We start from the raw sequence: 19808 nt of genomic DNA, 5'->3' as shown, positions 1-19808 counted from the left end.
TTTTCCATATAGATCTATCCTTCGTTTTTTGGATGACTTCCATTTCCTCGATGTGTAGCCACCTGGCTATGCTTTTGATGTACATAAGCTGAGGTCTTCCTCTAGGTTTGCTCCCCTCAATCTTTTCAGAGAATATGAGTTTTTCTAGTTCATCTTTCCGCATGATGTGTCCTAGGAATCTGAGTTGTCTTTCTCTTATTGTTGGTATGAGTGATTGAACTGCTTGGGCTCTTCTGAGAACTTCTTCATTTGATTTGTGTGTGGTCCATGATATTTTTAACATTCTCCTGTAGAACCATAATTCAGCTGCTTCTAGTCTCTTTTCCATTGCTGGGGAAATGGTCCAGCATTCACTTCCATAAGTCAGGATAGAATAAATGTAGCACTGCAGTATTCTGTTTTTAGTGTACGTGCTCATCTTTCTGTCTGTTAAAATGGTCTTCATTTTTTGGAAAGCTTCTTTCGCCATTGCTATTCTGTATTTAATATCTATGTCGCACCTGCCATTACTTGTTATTAGGCTGCCAAGGTATTTGAATTTGTTGACTTGTTTGATGTTTGTATTTCTGATCTTGATCACACATTGTGGGATGTTTGTCTTTCTGGAGATGACCGTGCTTTCTGTCTTCTTGGTGTTGATTGGGAGGCCTCTGCGATTACTTTCTGCTGCCACTATAGTGAGCAGCTCTTGAAGTTTTGTTTCTGAGTCAGCTATTAGTACAATGTCATCAGCATATCTGATATTATTTATATTATGGCCTCCAATTGTGAATCCTTTGATGTCTTTGATACTTCTCAAGATATTTTCACTGTACAAATTGAATAAGTCTGGTGAAAAGACACAACCTTGCCTGACTCCTCTCATGATATTCACATACTCACTCACTTCTCCTTCTATTCTGATGGATATTGTCTGGTCCCAGTATAAGTTTCTTAAGAAACCTATATCTTTCCCATCCATGTCAAAATCTTGAAGCATTTCCAGAAGATCTTGCTGTCTGACAGTGTCAAAAGCTTATGTATAGTCAATGAAACATAGGTAGATGTCTTTTTGTACCTGGATGGCTCGTTCACAGATCATCCGTAGCATGAAAATTGCATTTCTGGTTCCAGTGTTTTCCACAAAGCCACATTGTTCTTTACTGATTTCTGGTTTTATACAGCGTCTTGCTCTCATCATGATTACTCTGAGAGTAATTTTTGCCACGTGGCTCATCAGGCTTATTGTACGATGTAACTCACATTCTGTTGCTTCCTCTTTCTTTGGAAGTGTAATGAACACTGATTTATTTAAATCATCAGGTATCTCCCCATGATCACAGATTTCATTTGATATTTCTGTTATTTTCTCTATTCCAAAATCTTCTAAGGCCAGTATCATTTCAACAGTGATGTTGTCTGGACCAGTTGCTCTGTTATGTTTTGTTTTATTTACGACTGCTCGAATTTCTGATTTTAGAATGCTAGGTGCTTCAAGATTCTCCTTTATGTTCGATTTTTTTCCTCTTTGGTCTTCAAAAAGTTCTTTTATATATTCTGTCCATCTGTTTAAGATTTCTTCTTTATTCATAATTAACCTGCCATCTTTTGCCTTGATGCATCCACTTGCCGAGCAAGGTAATTTCCCCGTTAGTTCTTTAATCTTATTGTGCATCAACTTTGTTCCAGGGTTATGGGTTTGTAGCACTTCTATCTCTGAGCATTTCTCATTTAGCCATCTGTCTTTAGCTTCTCTGCATTTTCTTTTTATTGTCTTATCAAGTCGTTTGTATTCTTTGCTGTCTCTTAGTTTGATGGTCTGTTTTTATTACATCAGAGCAGTAGCAATAACAATATTGACTTCAAAGCAATTTGTTACATCCAAAGAGAGCGGAGGTGCTATATAAATGAAAGTCTGTTTTTTGAAGCTGTTCTGCAGTAACGTTTATAGATTCTCAATGGATTGCATCTTCACGCAACGACTAGAAGACTCAGATATCTGTGGCCTCTATTAGAGTTAATCAGGTCACCAATTTTTCCGGGCACGAGGGATCTGCATCATGAGAATAGCATGGTAACGTATGTCTGAGTATCACCATTGGCTCAGGCTGGGGTTCAGTTTCACCAGCTGAGTAGCTAGGCTAACCCCGTACTGACCTCAGAAGAGGATGTGATGGCTGCCTTTTCCCTGAGGTGTGTACTCTCCCGGTTGTGTTGGATTATGGAAGCAGCCCTGCATACAAATAAAGGCTTGGATTCCTGATTTAAAAGGCGAAGTTGCACAGATCCAAATGAAGCCACGGTAATGTTGCAGACTGGACATGGCAGGCTAACTGAGGAGTTCCTTAATTAACCAAGATGTCCTGATGCATTTTGCAACCGGTGGCTTATTTTGAAATATAATCACTGCACTGATGTAGGAAACACAGCAGTTATATTGTAATGGTTGGTTAATCTGTTGCTCTTTCAACATAGTTTCCTTAAGGGGAAACCTTACCTGACAAATCTATTGGAATTCTTTGAGAAAATAACAGGCAGGATAGACAAAGGAGAGTCAATGAATGTTGTTTACTTGGATTTTCAGAATCAAAATCAGAGTCAAGTTTACTATCACTGGGATGTGTCATGAAATTTGTTAACTTAGCAGCAGCAGTTCAATGCAATACGTGATATAGAAGAAAGTAATAATAATAAAAAATAATTAATACATAAGAAGGCCTTTGACAAGGTGCTGCACATGAGGCTGCTAAACAAGTTGAGAACCCATGGTATTACAGGAAAGATACTAGCATGGCTAGGGGTTTGGCTGATTGACAGGAGGCAAAAAGTGGGAATAAAGGGAGCCTTTTCTGTTTGGCTGCCGGTGACTAGTGGTGCTCTGCAGGGGTCTGTGTTGAGATCACTTCTCTTTACATTATATGGTCAATGATATGAATGACGGAATTGATGGCTTTGTGGCCAAGTTCGCAGATTATAGAAAGATAGACTGAGGGGCAAGTAGTGTTGACGATGCAAGGAGGCTGCAGAAGGATTTAGACAGATTAGGAGAATGGGCAAAGAAGTGAGAGATGGAACACAGAGTCAGGAAGTGTATGATCATGCACTTTGGTCGAAGAAACAAAAGCGTAGACTATTTTCTAAGTGGACAGAAAATTCAAAAATCCAAAGTGCAAAGGGACTTGGGAGTTCTTGTGCAGGATTCCCTAAAGGTTAACTTGCAGGTTGAATCAGTAGTGAGGAAGGCAAATGCCATGTTAGCATTCATTTCGAGGGGAATAGAATAAAAAAGCAAGGATGTAAAGATGTAGCTAGTGAGGCCTCACTTGGAGTAATGTGAGCAGTTTTGGGATCTTTATCTAAGAAAGGATGTGCTGACATTGGAGGGTGCTCAGAGGATGTTCACGAGAATTGCCCACGACAATAAGCTTGGGACATGTACTATTTCTCCAGGAATGAAAGGGCTATTATAGGAAGAGTGTTTGTTGACTGTGGGCCTGTTCTTACTGGAATTTTGAATATTAAGACCCATTGAAACCTATCAAATGTTGAAAGGCCTAGATAGAGTGGATGTGACCAGAGGGCACAGTCTCAGAATAGAGGGATATCCATCTAGAACAGAGATGAGGAGGAATTTCTTTAGCCAGAGGGTGGTGAATCATTGGAATTTGTTGCCACAGGCTGCTGTGGAAGCCAGGTCATTGGGTGTATTTAAGGCAGGATGAAAGGTTATGGGGAGAAGACAGGAGAATGGGTTGGGAGGAAAAATGGATCAGCCATAATGTAATGATGGAGCAGATTCGACAGGCCGAATGGACTAATTCTGTTCCTATCTCTTATTGGCTTTTGCGATATTGGTTGATCTATAATTGCAATTGAATGCTTCCTGCACCAAGTTGGACAGGGTGGTAGGGGGTTATCCCCCTGAACTTCCTTTCCGTCTATCATGCAGGGAGTAAAAAGACAGAATGCAACAGACCTTAAATTTTGTTAACATTTGTGAGGTACTGAGCTCCTGCAGAAAGCTTAAGTTCTGTGGCATTTATACCTGGGTAGGAAATGCCCGTGACAATGAGCTTGGACATGACCTATTAAATGCGTGTAGAAATTTTCAGAACCTGTAAAACAGAACCTAAACCAAAACAATTTAAAAAGTAATCTAGAGAATCTAGATACAGAAAATATTTTTTTAAATGCCTCAAAATATGCTTTACATGGTTTTTGAGTTAACAAGCCACAGCAAAGAACTTCACCACAAATCAACATTAAAGTCAAAACTATGGGAAATGACTGCTTGGGCTCCTCAAAGCTGCTGAGCTATCGTCTATGTACTGGACCATGGCAAAAAGCAATATCCATGTTGCTTCAACTGCACTTCTTTCACTAACCATGACCTCCTTTTGGTGTTCTATTTGTCTCTGCAGATGTTAATTTATTCAATCAGTCCCTCACTTCCACATTCATCCTTCTGAAGATGTTCATTAGCTCCAGTTCTGTTGTTGCCCAGTTGTACAGCTCTCACCCTCAGTGCCTCAGTGTATTTGCTTTGCATCATTGAGTAGGTAAGGAAATAGAGTTGGACCTCCTTGCAAGCTTACTTTTAGGAACTGCACCTCTTGTTGCTCAGCTTAACAAAGACCAGTTTCTTGAGATGTGATTTCTGACCAGTTTACCAGTTTGTGATCTGGTGCTCAGACTGCACTCGATGAATTACTCTATTGCAGGGCGGGAACGCAAAAACCCAAATGGCCCAGCAATGTTGTAAAAGGATGGTCCACCTTTATCTGATCTGAGCTGTACGTTGCTCTGACCAACACCATGTAGTTCGATTCTGAAACCTCTGAGGTGGGTCAGAGAGCCAGTCAGGTGTGAAGCAATTACTTCAGGAGACACAACAGTTCTCAGGGCTAACTATGGAGCAATAAAAGCATTCTATCCTGAGGACAAAAAAAACAACTTAGTTATTGCTTCATTGTGCAAAGTCACTGCCTTTCTGGTGAGACAAGGGACAACTTCGAACAGCAGTTCCTATGGATACAGTCACTTTTTTAAACCATCATCAGATGCTGAGTGGAATTGCAGTCAGTAATCATTGTGGATATAGATAGTTTCTCACATGGAATGATTGTGTAACGAGCGGTGTTATTATGATGGAGAATGCTTCAATTCTATTGTGCTCTTTCAATTCAAAGTTGTTTGATCAATTGTGTTCATTTTGCATTAAATCACTGGCAGTATTTATCTTGATTATTTCAAATGATTGAGTCACGTGTCATGAAGACAGGTGCAGACTATCGGCTGAATCCTTCCTTGTTTCTGTGTGCCCATCTCTACCCTCATCCACGTTCCCTGCCCCGCTCCTAATTCTGGACCAGTCATGAGTTTTGTCACTGATCGTTTTATTTATTTTTGGGAGGACCCCAGTTCTTGGAGGCAGTGCTGAAATCTAGCATTTGCCACCTCATTTCATAATAGCAATGTAGGATAGCTGAGTGCTTGTACGAGTCTCTATATTCACTCTCTATTGACAAGGACAATGAAAATGCCTTGTAGAGATGATTTAACCTGGAAGAAAAGGTCTGCATTTAGCCAAGTCTTTCATGGTCTTCACAATTCTGAGGTGTAGTGACCATTGTAATGTGGGAATTGACACCTCACACACTGTCCACTGCTAAACGGCAATCTGAAATAATGACTGGGTAGGTAAACTGCTGTGGATGACCATCTCCCAATGCCATAGTCACGTAGCACGGAAGCAGACCTTTCGGCCCATCGGCAGAATACTGACCAAGATTCCCATTTAAGCTAAAGCCATTTGCTAGCATTTCTCAGCTCTTGCTCCACCTTTTTCGTACTGGCCATTTCCCTGCTTTCCAGTTGTTATGAAGATTCTCAACCCAAAACATCGACCGTCCATTTTCCTCCATAGACGCTGCCTAATGCCCCTTAAACATTTATACAGCTATAATGTGCCTTCCCCACTTTGAAACTCGCTGCCTTGACTGATGAAGGCAAGTATGCCATTTGCCTTCTCTACTGCCCTGTCCACTCACGTTGCTACTTTGGGTGAGCTATGAATTTATACCCCAAGGTCCCCCAGTAGATCAATGCTCCTTAGGGTCCTGTCACTTACCTGATCCCTTGCATTTGACCTTTGCAATTGCAATGCCTCACATGTATCTGGATTAAGCTCCTGGCTTTTCTATGCCCCTGTCTCTATCAGATTTTCACCTTACTGTATCCCTTCACAAACTTCTTCACTATCTACATCTCTACCAACTTTTGTGTCATGGAGTCATAGATTTAGGCCCTACGGCCCAACCAATCCATGCCAACAATGGTGCCCACCCAGCGAGTGCCATTCGGCCTCTCCCCTCCACGTACCTGTCCAAGTACAAACAGTCATCTGCAAACTTACTAACCAGCCCATTTATGTCTTTGTCCATGTCACTTGAGTGTATATGTCACAGACAACGGAGGCGACACTTCACTGCAAATCTGCTGGGGTTGTCAGTGATTCTGATGCTCTCAATACAGTCTCCTCTACGCTGGTGAGACCTGTGGTAAATTGGAGGACCGTTTCGTCGGACGCCTCCTCTCCATCCGCCAAAAGCGGAACTTCCCGGTGGCCTAACATTTTAATCCCAATTCCCATTCCCGTTCCAACATGTTGGTCCGTGGCCTCCTCCTGTGCCAAGATGAGGCCACCCTCAGGGTGGAAGAGCAACACCTGATATACCGTCTGGGCAGCCTCCAACCTGGTGGCATGAACATCGATTTCTCCTTCCAGTTTAAAAAAAGAACCCTTCCCTCCCTTCCTCTTCTATTCCCCACTCTGGGCCTTTTGCCTCTTCTCACCTGCCTATCACCTTCCCCTGGGTCCCCTCCTTCTCCCCTTTCTCCTATAGTCCACTCTCCTCTCCTGTCAGATTCTTGCTTTTCCAGTCTTAACCTTTGCTGCTCACCTGGCTTCACCTATTGCCTTCTTGCAATCCTCCTTCCCACCCCCCCCCCACCTTTTTATTCTAGTGTCTTCCCCGCACCTTCTCAGTCCTGAAGAAGGGTCCCAGCCCGAAACATTGACTGTTTATTTATTTCCATAGATGTTGCCTGACCTGCTGAGCTGCTCCAGCATTTTGTATGTGTTGTTAAGTGGGCAGCTGGTAGATTCCCGGCTGAAGGACTGCAGCCCAATTGAAATGAAGGGTGTTATCAACTCGTGGAGGGACATAACTAGTGCTTTTAATTTCATTTAGAAGTAGTTGGGTACTGTGTTTTTCCCAGAGTACGCAAGCCAAAAACTCAAGGACATAGGTTTAATATGTGAGGAAAAGGAGACGGTCTGAAGGGGCAGGTTTTTCTGAGGTGGTGGTATATGGAATGAGCTGCCAGAGGCAGTGGTAGGGGGTGGGTACAATTATGTCTCTTAAAAGATATTTGGATAAGAAAGGTTCAGAAGGTAATGGTCAAATGCAGGCCAAGGGGAGCAGCTCAGGTTGGCACCTTGGTCAGAGTGTAAGAGTGAGCCAAAGGGCTTGTTTCAGCTCGGTATAACGCTACGATTCTATGGTAGTTTCTATGCTGTCAATTGCTCATAAGTCTTTCAACTTCTCAATATTTTTCAGTTTTAACTTTTTTTTTGCAGTTTTTGAAAGATGTCTCAACAGCTCGTGCGATTTTACAAGGAATTTACAAGCATTCAGTAGTAGTCACCTCTCAAGATGGTGGGCCTGAAGGCAGGGCCTCACTGGCTGTCAAAGCTGTCCTTTCAGTGCAGCTGACCATTCGTGCTAAGGGAGGGCTTGGCTCTGTGCCTGCGCCTGGGATTTGCCAGGCATTGCACTCCAGGCAGAAGGATGCCACCTAGTCAGTGATCTCAGGGTGTTAGAAGAACTGTTTCAACATCAACGGTTAACTGCCTTAGTACGTGCCCACAGATCTCAGTTCTGTGAGAGGATCAGGCCGCTTGAAGCTGGATGTCACTACGTGAAGCCATTTCTGTATCAGTTAAAGGGCACCGAGAAGCCTGCAATGGAAGTCACACCATAAGTTCAGGACAGTTCATTACCAGCACAGCAATATCTATACACGCTTAGAGGCTTAGAGCAGAATGTGGTGGCATTTATTAGTGTCACAGCCACAGAGTCTGTGGCCAGCTGTAGTACAGAGACTAATAGTAGCCTCCTCACTTCCTCCTCACCTTACAAACTCCTCTGATTTTCATGTTGCAAACGATGTAACGCCTCCCGTTCCAGTGTAGCCAGGGAGCGGAAGAGTATGGGACCTACGTGGGTAGGTGAAGGAGATTAAGGTACAAATCAACCATACCTAATCAAGCTGTTAAACTTCCCATGCAACACACACAAAATATCGGAGGAACTCAGCAGGTCAGGCAGCACCTATGGAGAGGAATAAAGCCAAATTTTCCGGCCGTGAGTCCTGATGAAAGGCTTTGGCCCGAAATGTTCTATATTTATTCCTTTCCATAGATGCTGTCTAAACTGGCTGGTGGCGTAGTGGCATCAGCGCTGGACTTTGGTCCCGGGTTCGAATCCGGCCGGCTCCCTTGCACGCTCTCCATCCGTGCCTGGGTTGAGTGTCGAGCTAACAACTTGACCTCGTAAAAAAAAACCTGGAGAGGGATGGGATCCGCCAGGTTTCAGATGCCCAAGACACGCTGTATGATGAGCATACCAAAAAGATCGGTGCGAAAATCTTGTCATGACGGCGCCCCGATGACTCCACCAGGAGTTAAGGGCACACACACACACACACAGCACACACACACACGGATGCTGCCTGACCTGCTGAGCTCCTCTAGCACTTTTGTGTGTGTTGCTCTGGACTTCCAGCATCTCCAGAATCTCTCGTGGCGACGTTTAACATCCTGTGCCTGTTTCTATAAGCTCAGTGTCTGCTTTATTCCCACTAAAGGAACTCTCTCTCCTGTCTAGGTGTGGACAGTTGGATGTCCCTGAGTGAAATTGATCCAGATGAGGAGGTCCAGGGGGAGATCCATCTTCGGATCGAGATTTGCAGTAACGGCTCAACCTCAAGGCTGCGTTGTCACGTGTTTGAAGCAAGGTAGGTGTGGGGTGAAGAGCAGGAGAAATCCAGGAAATGTCTGTGGGATAACTCATTGAACATTTATGCAATAGGAAAATCAATTTACAAAATCTCTGAGAGACGGTGTCTGTAAGCAGAGCTTCACCCGGGCAAGGTTAAGTACTGGTGTATAACAGCTTTGAAGTGCAGAAGGAAGCTGGCAACCTTGTGATAAGAGCACTGATAGTTTGCAGTGATAGAAATGGGGAGTGTCTCTGTGTACAGCTTGTTTCTATTTTGTATGTATATTTGAATATTGTGTGTGATTAAGTGTGTTGCTTTGTTAGTAATATGTCTCCTCTGTGTATTGTGCATATAGTATGTGTTGGGAGTTTAGCATAATTTTCATGTCTGTAGGACTATGTAGTGTTTATGTGAGTGTGGATGTGTTTTGTTATGTATTTCTGTGTGTGTGTGTGTGAGACTGTGATTTTACGTCAGTTGGAAGTGTTCCTACATGAGTTTCCTGGTCTATTGGCTGGATGCTTACATTCTCTGCTTTAGTCTCAGGGGAAGTGAAAGTGATTTTAATCTGGAGCAATGTTATTAGTGTGCTAGCTGCATTGTAGAGGCTTGGACCAACCCTCCAAATTCCTTGAAACGTTCACAATACCCAATTGTACCATAGAAGTGTGGTTTCTTGCAGACCTATTAAATAACAATATCCAGCCTGTGATTTTAACTTCTCCGTGCAAATGTTTCAGGAATTTCAACAGTATGAATTTCACGCTAAGTGAAATTACCAAGTAACAAGTTTTGATGGAAAGAGATGTACATACAAAGAAAATAGGAGCTGAACGAGGTCAGTCAGCTCTCCGAGCCTGCCTCTGCTATCCCATAGAATCATGGCTGATTGTCCAGATACTGTTTCCTGATCCACTTTCTTTCCCATAACCTTTGATGTCTTTAGCTTTTGGAACTATATCTAACTCCTTCAATATTTTTAATGACTTGATATCAATTGTCTGCTGTGGTAGAGATTGTCACAGCTTTCCCTTTGGGTGTAGCTGTTCCACATCAACCCAGTCCTAAGTGGTTTACCCTAAATCAAAGTTCAAGAGTCAAGATTCAAGTACATTTATTATCAAAGAATATATAAATTATACAACCTTGAGATTTGCTTGCTTACAGGTAGCCACAAAGCAAGAAACCTGAAAGAAACCAATTTAAAAATATTAGAATAAAAGACCAACAGCTGATACACAAGAGGGAGAGAAAAAAGCACAAAACGTGCAAACAATTGAAGTGAGCAACATTCCGAGCCACAAATTGAGTCCTCAGATTTGAACCTCAGAGTAGACCCAAAGCCTTGCTTATCTGTTCATTATATTAGCAGGCACGAAGCACAACAGCCGTGCCAGTCTTCATAGACTCGGTACCATAACGAGAGAGGAGTGACCATTGTAGAGAATGAGAAAAATCAGTTCTTGCCCTGGATCCCAACACCCCGTCTTTTCAGTCTATCTGGGCCGGCGTTTAAATTGACCAAACGATGGAACAGGGAAAGGCTCCAGCACCCTGAAGAGGAGAGAACATCACAGAGAGTGAGCAAAATAGGCTCTCGCCTCCGATCTGGGCCGGCTTTTAAATTGTCTCAACAGCATATCGTACCTCGCACTGGGACCCGGGCAGTGCTGCAGTGAAAGACTCTGGGCCTAGACCATACTTGCTCTGGGTCCCAATTTCGCCGTCCAGCCCAAAGCTGCTCTCAACCTCTTCAAAGCAACTTGGTGCCCAGAAGGATCCAGACTCGCACTCAGGCCAGTTGTAAAGGCAATGAATCTCCTCTGCCTGGGCCCAGACTTTTCTTCTTGGTGCCCTGAGTGGTCCAGCCTCACACTTGGGCCTGTTGTACAGGCATCTGTAATGTTGCAGAACTCCATCTGCAACAATTCTGCAACACACCATTTCAGCTCGTGCCCCAAGCTCACTTCACCATTGCTCGCCCCTTCACTCTTTGCAACGATAATTTAACACAAATTACCTCAGAAAAGGTATTTTAGTGATGCTTTTAGTTGGATTTATTAGGTTTTTAACTACCAGAGCTGTCACATGCATTCGGTAGTGCCATCTTAACCGCCAAAATAAATTTATCATCCAAGTATATACATGTCACCATGTGCTATCTTGAGATTAATTTTCTTGCAGGCATTCACAGTAGAACAGAGAAATTCAATAGAATTAATGAAAAATTACACACAGAGACTGACAAACAACCATTGTGCAAAAAAAAACAAACAATGCAAATAGAAAAAATAAATACTGAGAACGTCAGTTGTAGAGTTCTAGAAAGAGTCTATAGGTTGTGGAATCTGTTCAGAATTGAGAGAAATGAAGTTATCCATGTTGCTTCAGGAGCCTGTGAATTGAAGGGTGGTAACTGTTCCTGAACCTGGTAGTGTGGGTCCTAGTTCCTCCTTCCTGATGGCCACCACGAGAAGAGAACGTGGCTTAATGGTGGGGAGAGCTTTGCCCATGATGGACTGGGCTCTACCCACTCATGTTTGTAAGCTTTTCCATCCTTGGGCATTGGTGTTTCCATACCGGGTTGTGGTGCAACCAGTCAGGATGTTTTCCACTGTGCGTCTATAGATATTCATCAAAGTTTTGGATGATGTGCCAAATCTGTGCAAACTTCAAGGAGGTAGTGGCACTGTGGTGCTTCTTTGTGATGGCACTTGCGTGCTAGTCCCTGGACAGATCCTCTGATGTGATAACACAACAGAATTTATCATGTCCAATAAATTCTGGACACCTCCGCTTCCGCCTCCAATTCCTGAATGAGGATTGGCTTATGGACCTCCACTTTTCCTCCTCAACTCTTTGGTTTGCTGACGTTGTGTGAGATTATTGTTGTGGCACTCAGTGAGTTCTCTAAACTATAGTGGGTATAAATACAGCTGCTCCAATCTGTCCTCACATGCCAGTCCTGCCACTCCAGGAGTTAGTCTGGTGAATCTTCCATAGCAAAGATATCCTTCCCCAGATAGGACCAAAAGTACATAAAGTATACAAGGAGTGCTCTCCTTATGCCCATCTGCTCCAAAACATTCCAGTCACTTTGACCAGCATTATTTCCCTTTTGATGACCCTGTGCTGACCTTTGACCAATCCTATCACTGTTTTCCAACTTCTTTGATCTTTAGTAATAAGGTAGCAATTCCTTCATTACCAGTATCAGGCTAAGTGGTCTATAATTCCTGTTTTCTCTTTCTGTTTTTTAAATAGTCTGGCTATAGTAACTACCCTGCAATCCAGAAGAACTAATCTAGAGTCAAAAAGAATGATGAAACATAACCATTGATACATCCATTATTTCTAGGTCACTTTCTTCAGTATTCTGGAGCACATTCTATCGGTCCCTGAAGCTACTCTTCACGTCCGCTTCATTAGGTATCTCCTGTATCTCATAAAGTGGCCACTGAGTGTATGTTAGTGGTCTTGCACTACTGTAGCCCATCCACTTCAACAGGGTCAATGTGTTGTCATTGTCATAGTCATACTTTATTGATCCTGGGGGAAATTGGTTTTCATTACAGTTGCACCATAAATAATTAAATAGTGATAAAACCATAAATAATTAAATAGTAATATGTAAATTATGCCAGGAAATAAGTCCAGGACCAGCCTATTGGCTCAGGGTGTCTGACCCTCCAAGGGAGGAGTTGTAAAGTTTGATGGCCACAGGCAGGAATGACTTCCTATGACGCTCTGTGTTGCATCTCGGTGGAATGAGTCTCTGGCTGAATGTACTCCTGTGCCCAACCAGTACATTATGTAGAGGATGGGAGACATTGTCCAAGATGGCATGCAACTTGGACAGCATCCTCTTTTCAGACACCACCGTCAGAGAGTCCAGTTCCATCCCCACAACATCACTGGCCTTACAAATGAGTTTTTTGATTCTGTTGGTGTCTGCTACCGTCAGCCTGCTGCCCCAGCACACAACAGCAAACATGATTGCACTGGCCACCACAGAGTCGTAGAACATCCTCAGCATCGTCCGACAGATGTTAAAGGACCTCAGTCTCCTCAGGAAATAGAGACGGCTCTGACCCTTCTTGTAGGCAGCCTCAGTGTTCTTTGACCAGTCCAGTTTATTGTCAATTCGTATCCCCAGGTATTTGTAATCCTCCACCATGTCCACACTGATCCCCTGGGTGGAAACAGGGGTCACTGGTACCTTAGCTCTCCTCAGGTCTACCACCAGCTCCTTAGTCTTTTTCACATTAAGCTGCAGATAATTCTGCTCACACCATGTGACAAAGTTTCCTACCGTAGCCCTGTGCTCAGCCTCAACTCCCTTGCTGATGCATCCAACTATGGCAGAGTTGATGCGTTCAGAGATGATCTTCTTCACACCACTGCTCTAACAGTGGTATTTGAGTTGCTGTCAAATAACTTGAACCAGTCTAGCCATTCTACTTTGACCTCTCTCATTACCAAGGTGTTTTCACCGACAAAACTGCCTCTCACTGAATGTTTGCGGCAACGTTCTCTGTAAACTCTAGAAATTGTTGTGCGTGAAAATACCAGATCAGCAGTTTCTGAGATTATCAAGCCACTCCAAATGGCACCAACATTCATTCCAATGTCAAGGTCACTTAGATCACATTTATTCCCCATTCTCATGTTTTGTTTGACCAACAACTGAATCTCTTGACCATTCCTGCATGCTTTTATGCATTCAGTCAATCAGTATATATTAACCTCCAATTTAACCAACACTGCTGCAATGATGATGCTAATTTTCTTCATTTCCTCCCAGTTACTGGACCCACAGTCCCCAGATCTCCCAGTTACTCGACTCAGGGTCCCCTGATCTCCCTGTTACTGGACCCACAGTCCCCTGATCTCCCTGTTGCTGTCACAGGGTCCCCTGATCTCCCTGTTGCTGGACCCACAGTCCCCTTATCTCCCAGTTACTGGACCCAGGGTCCTCTGATCTCCCTGTTACTGGACCCAAGCTCCCCTGATCTCCCTGTTACTGGACCCAGGGTCCCTTGATCTCCCTGTTACTGGACCCAGGATCCCCTGATCTCCCCGTTACTGGACCCAGGGTCCCCTGATCTCCCTGTTGCTGTCCCAGGGTCCCCTGATCTCCCAGTTACTGGACCCAGGGTCCCCTGATCTCCCAGTAACTGGACCCAGGCTCCCTTGATCTCCCTGTTACTGGACCCAGGGTCCCCTGATCTCTTTGTTTACTGGACCCAGGGTCCCCTGATCTCCCTGTTGCTGTCCCAGGGTCCCCTGATCTCCCAGTTACTGGACCCAGGGTCCCCTGATCTCCCTGTTTACTGGACTCAGGATCCCCTGATCTCCCAGTTACTGGACCCAAGGTCCCCTGATCTCCATGTTTACTGGACCCAGGGTCCCCTGATCTCCCAGTTACTGGACCCAGGATCCCCTAATCTTCCTGTTACTGGACCCAGGATCCCCTGATCTCCCTGTTACTGGACCCCGGATCCCCTAATCTCCCTGTTACTGGACCCAGGATCCCCTGATCTCCCTGTTTACTGGAGCCAGGGTCACCTGATCTCCCAGTTACTGGACCCAGGGTCTCCTGATTTCCCCATTACTGGATCCAGGGTCCCCTGATCTCCCTGTTACTGGACCCAGGCTCCCCTGATCTCCCAGTTACTGGACCCAAGGTCTCCTGATTTCCCCATTACTGGATCCAGAGTCCCCTGATCTCCCTGTTACTGGACCCAGGCTCCCCTGATCTCCCAGTTACTGGACCCAGGGTCCCCTGATCTCCCAGTTACTGGACCCAGGGTCCCCTGATTTGCCTGTTACTGGATCCAGGGTCCCCTGATCTCCCAGTTACTGGATGCAGGGTCCCCTGATCTCCCAGTATACTGGACCCACAGTCCCCTGATCTCCCTGTTACTGGACCCAGGGTCCCCTGATCTCCCAGTTACTGGACCCAGGGTCCCCTGATCTCCCTGTTACTGGACCCAGGGTCCCCTGATCTCCCAGTTACTGGACCCAGGATCCCCTAATCTCCCTGTTACTGGACCCAGGATCCCCTGATCTCCCAGTTACTGGACCCAGGATCCCCTAATCTCCCTGTTACTGGACCCAGGATCCCCTGATCTCCCTGTTTACTGGAGCCAGGGTCCCCTGATCTCCCTGTTGCTGTCCCAGGGTCCCCTGATCTCCCCGTTACTGGACCTAGGCTCCCTTGATCTCCCTGTTACTGGACCCAGGGTCCCCTGATCTCTCAGTTACTGGACCCAGGGTCCCCTGATCTCCCTGTTACTGGACCCAGGGTCCCCTGATCTCCCAGTTACTGGACCCAGGGTCCCCTGATCTCCCTGTTTACTGGACTCAGGATCCCCTGATCTCCCAGTTACTGGTCCCAGGGTCCCCTGATCTCCCTGTTTACTGGACCCAGGGTCCCCTGATCTCCCTGTTTACTGGACCCAGGATCCCCTGATCTCCCTGTTACTGGACCCAAGGTCCCCTGATCTCCCTGTTTACTGGATCCAGGGTCCCCTGATCTCCCAGTTACTGGACCCAGGATCCCCTAATCTCCCTGTTACTGGACCCAGGATCCCCTGATCTCCCAGTTACTGGACCCAGGATCCCCTGATCTCCCTGTTTACTGGAGCCAGGGTCACCTGATCTCCCTGTTGCTGTCCCAGGGTCCCCTGATCTCCCCGTTACTGGACCCAGGCTCCCCTGATCTCCCCGTTACTGGACCCAGGGTCCCCTGATCTCTTTGTTTACTGGACCCAGGGTCCCCTGATCTCCCTGTTGCTGTCCCAGGGTCCCCTGATCTCCCAGTTACTGGACCTAGGCTCCCTTGATCTCCCTGTTACTGGACCCAGGGTCCCCTGATCTCTCAGTTACTGGACCCAGGGTCCCCTGATCTCCCTGTTACTGGACCCAGGGTCCCCTGATCTCCCAGTTACTGGACCCAGGGTCCCCTGATCTCCCTGTTTACTGGACCCAGGGTCCCCTGATCTCCCAGTTACTGGACCCAGGGTCCCCTGATCTCCCAGTTACTGGACCTAGGCTCCCTTGATCTCCCTGTTACTGGACCCAGGGTCCCCTGATCTCCCAGTTACTGGACCCAGGGTCTCCTGATTTCCCCATTACTGGACCCAGGGTCCCCTGATCTCCCAGTTACTGGACCCAGGCTCCCCTGATCTCCCAGTTACTGGACCCAGGGTCCCCTGATCTCCCAGTTACTGGACCCAGGGTCCCCTGATCTCCCTGTTACTGGACCCAGGGTCCCCTGATCTCCCAGTTACTGGATGCAGGGTCCCCTGATCTCCCAGTTTACTGGACCCACAGTCCCCTGATCTCCCTGTTACTGGACCCAGGGTCCCCTGATCTCCCAGTTACTGGACCCAGGATCCCCTGATCTCCCTGTTTACTGGACCCAGGGTCCCCTGATCTCCCTGTTACTGGACCCAGGGTCCTCTGATCTCCCAGTTACTGGACCCAGGATCCCCTAATCTCCCTGTTACTGGACCCAGGGTCCCCTGATCTCCCAGTTACTGGACCCAGGGTCCCCTGATCTCCCTGTTTACTGGACCCAGGATCCCCTGATCTCCCTGTTTACTGGACCCAGGGTCCCCTGATCTCCCTGTTTACTGGACCCAGGGTCCCCTGATCTCCCAGTTACTGGACCCAGGGTCCCCTGATCTCCCTGTTTACTGGACTCAGGATCCCCTGATCTCCCAGTTACTGGACCCAAGGTCCCCTGATCTCCATGTTTACTGGACCCAGGGTCCCCTGATCTCCCAGTTACTGGACCCAGGATCCCCTAATCTTCCTGTTACTGGACCCAGGATCCCCTGATCTCCCTGTTACTGGACCCAGGATCCCCTAATCTCCCTGTTACTGGACCCAGGATCCCCTGATCTCCCTGTTTACTGGAGCCAGGGTCACCTGATCTCCCAGTTACTGGACCCAGGGTCTCCTGATTTCCCCATTACTGGATCCAGGGTCCCCTGATCTCCCTGTTACTGGACCCAGGCTCCCCTGATCTCCCAGTTACTGGACCCAGGGTCCCCTGATTTCCCAGTTACTGGACCCAGGATCCCCTAATCTCCCTGTTGCTGTCCCAGGGTCCCCTGATCTCCCCGTTACTGGACCCAGGGTCCCCTGATCTCTTTGTTTACTGGACCCAGGGTCCCCTGATCTCCCTGTTGCTGTCCCAGGGTCCCCTGATCTCCCTGTTGCTGTCCCAGGGTCCCCTGATCTCCCTGTTGCTGTCCCAGGGTCCCCTGATCTCCCAGTTACTGGACCTAGGCTCCCTTGATCTCCCTGTTACTGTACCCAGGGTCCCCTGATCTCTCAGTTACTGGACCCAGGGTCCCCTGATCTCCCTGTTACTTGACCCAGGGTCCCCTGATCTCCCAGTTACTGGACCCAGGATCCCCTGATCTCCCTGTTACTGGACCCAGGGTCCCCTGATCTCCCAGTTACTGGACCCAGGGTCCCCTGATCTCCCTGTTTACTGGACCCAGGATCCCCTGATCTCCCAGTTACTGGTCCCAGGGTCCCCTGATCTCCCTGTTTACTGGACCCAGTGTCCCCTGATCTCCCTGTTTACTGGACCCAGGGTCCCCTGATCTCCCAGTTACTGGACCCAGGGTCCCCTGATCTCCCTGTTTACTGGACCCAGGATCCCCTGATCTCCCTGTTACTGGACCCAGGATCCCCTGATCTCCCAGTTACTGGACCCAGGATCCCCTAATCTCCCTGTTACTGGACCCAGGATCCCCTGATCTCCCTGTTTACTGGAGCCAGGGTCACCTGATCTCCCTGTTGCTGTCCCAGGGTCCCCTGATCTCCCCGTTACTGGACCCAGGCTCCCCTGATCTCTTTGTTTACTGGACCCAGGGTCCCCTGATCTCCCTGTTGCTGTCCCAGGGTCCCCTGATCTCCCAGTTACTGGACCCAGGGTCCCCTGATCTCCCAGTTACTGGACCTAGGCTCCCTTGATCTCCCTGTTACTGGACCCAGGGTCCCCTGATCTCCCAGTTACTGGACCCAGGGTCTCCTGATTTCCCCATTACTGGACCCAGGGTCCCCTGATCTCCCTGTTACTGGACCCAGGCTCCCCTGATCTCCCAGTTACTGTACCCAGGGTCCCTTGATCTCCCAGTTACTGGACCCAGGGTCCCCTGATCTCCCTGTTACTGGACCCAGGGTCCCCTGATCTCCCTGTTACTGGACCCAGGGTCCCCTGATCTCCCAGTTACTGGACCCAGGATCCCCTGATCTCCCTGTTTACTGGACCCAGGGTCCCCTGATCTCCCTGTTACTGGACCCAGGGTCCCCTGATCTCCCAGTTACTGGACCCAGGATCCCCTAATCTCCCTGTTACTGGACCCAGGGTCCCCTGATCTCCCAGTTACTGGACCCAGGGTCCCCTGATCTCCCTGTTTACTGGACCCAGGATCCCCTGATCTCCCAGTTACTGGTCCCAGGGTCCCCTGATCTCCCTGTTTACTGGACCCAGGGTCCCCTGATCTCCCAGTTACTGGACCCAGGGTCCCCTGATCTCCCTGTTTACTGGACTCAGGATCCCCTGATCTCCCAGTTACTGGACCCAAGGTCCCCTGATCTCCATGTTTACTGGACCCAGGGTCCCCTGATCTCCCAGTTACTGGACCCAGGATCCCCTAATCTCCCTGTTACTGGACCCAGGATCCCCTGATCTCCCAGTTACTGGACCCAGGATCCCCTAATCTCCCTGTTACTGGACCCAGGGTCCCCTGATCTCCCAGTTACTGGACCCAGGGTCCCCTGATCTCCCTGTTACTGGACCCAGGGTCCCCTGATCTCCCTGTTTACTGGAGCCAGGGTCACCTGATCTCCCTGTTACTGGACCCAGGCTCCCCTGATCTCCCAGTTACTGGACCCAGGATCCCCTAATCTCCCTGTTGCTGTCCCAGGGTCCCCTGATCTCCCAGTTACTGGACCCAGGCTCCCCTGGTCTTTCTGTAACTGGGAGGTTATTTACTCCTTTTTGCTTAAGGCAGAATAAATCTAGAAATAAAAATCCTTCTGGGCATGCATTCTGTCCCAGAATTCTTTCTTCTCCCCTCTGCCATTGGGGGAAAGGTATGAATGCTGGATGCATATCCCATGTTCAGTGAGAAATTCTGTTCTGCTCTCACCAATCTATTGAATGGTTCTGTTGGTTACATGGGTTATGACCAAAGGAAAAATGGCTGGAGTTGCTTAGCACTTTAGTGCAAGGTTGTTTATTAGGTGTGTCAAAAATGAAACTCACAAAAAAGTTTGTGAAACATTTACAAAAAAGTACCTGCCAGAAAACACAATAATAGATCGGTGCGTTGTCCTATGTGAACTCCTGGCATCTCCAGTCTCTCTCTCCTACTCAGAGCAAAGAGCCCTGTTTATTAGGCACCAGGACATACCATCTTTAATTACCAACAAAATTAACTTAAGACTACACGTGAATTAGAATATGATGCACCCCACAATGTAGGTACAATCCCATTACAAAATAAACAGAAAGGATTTTCATTTCTAGATTTATACATATACAAACAACATATACAAATTTACACATCCCCATTACTAAAGGATTAGAATATTCTACCATTTATGGTAGATAAGGCACCATAATGCCAACCCGCACGCATCATCTTGGTTTAGGACCCATTATTGGAATATACCAGGGAAAGCATTGAAGTGCTCACACTCAACACCACTACAGCAGAATGACAAGGCAATGT

At 47.0% G+C, this 19808-nt stretch overlaps 1 protein-coding gene across 1 annotated transcript in view; it reads left to right on the top strand.

Annotated features, from left to right (window-relative positions):
* The window catches only part of rasa4 (RAS p21 protein activator 4), a 297934-nt gene that overhangs the window by 77773 nt on the left and 200353 nt on the right, over positions 1-19808 (top strand). Inside the window, exon 5 of the mRNA XM_072242873.1 lies at positions 8931-9060. Coding sequence (XP_072098974.1) covers positions 8931-9060 — 130 coding nt within the window. The remainder of the gene's footprint in view (positions 1-8930; positions 9061-19808) is intronic.

This window comes from Mobula birostris, chromosome 25 (genome assembly GCF_030028105.1).
Source record: "Mobula birostris isolate sMobBir1 chromosome 25, sMobBir1.hap1, whole genome shotgun sequence".
Taxonomy (NCBI): domain Eukaryota; kingdom Metazoa; phylum Chordata; class Chondrichthyes; order Myliobatiformes; family Myliobatidae; genus Mobula; species Mobula birostris.
The sequence above is the reverse complement of the archived record's forward strand: the minus strand, read 5'-3'. Positions and strand labels throughout refer to the sequence as shown.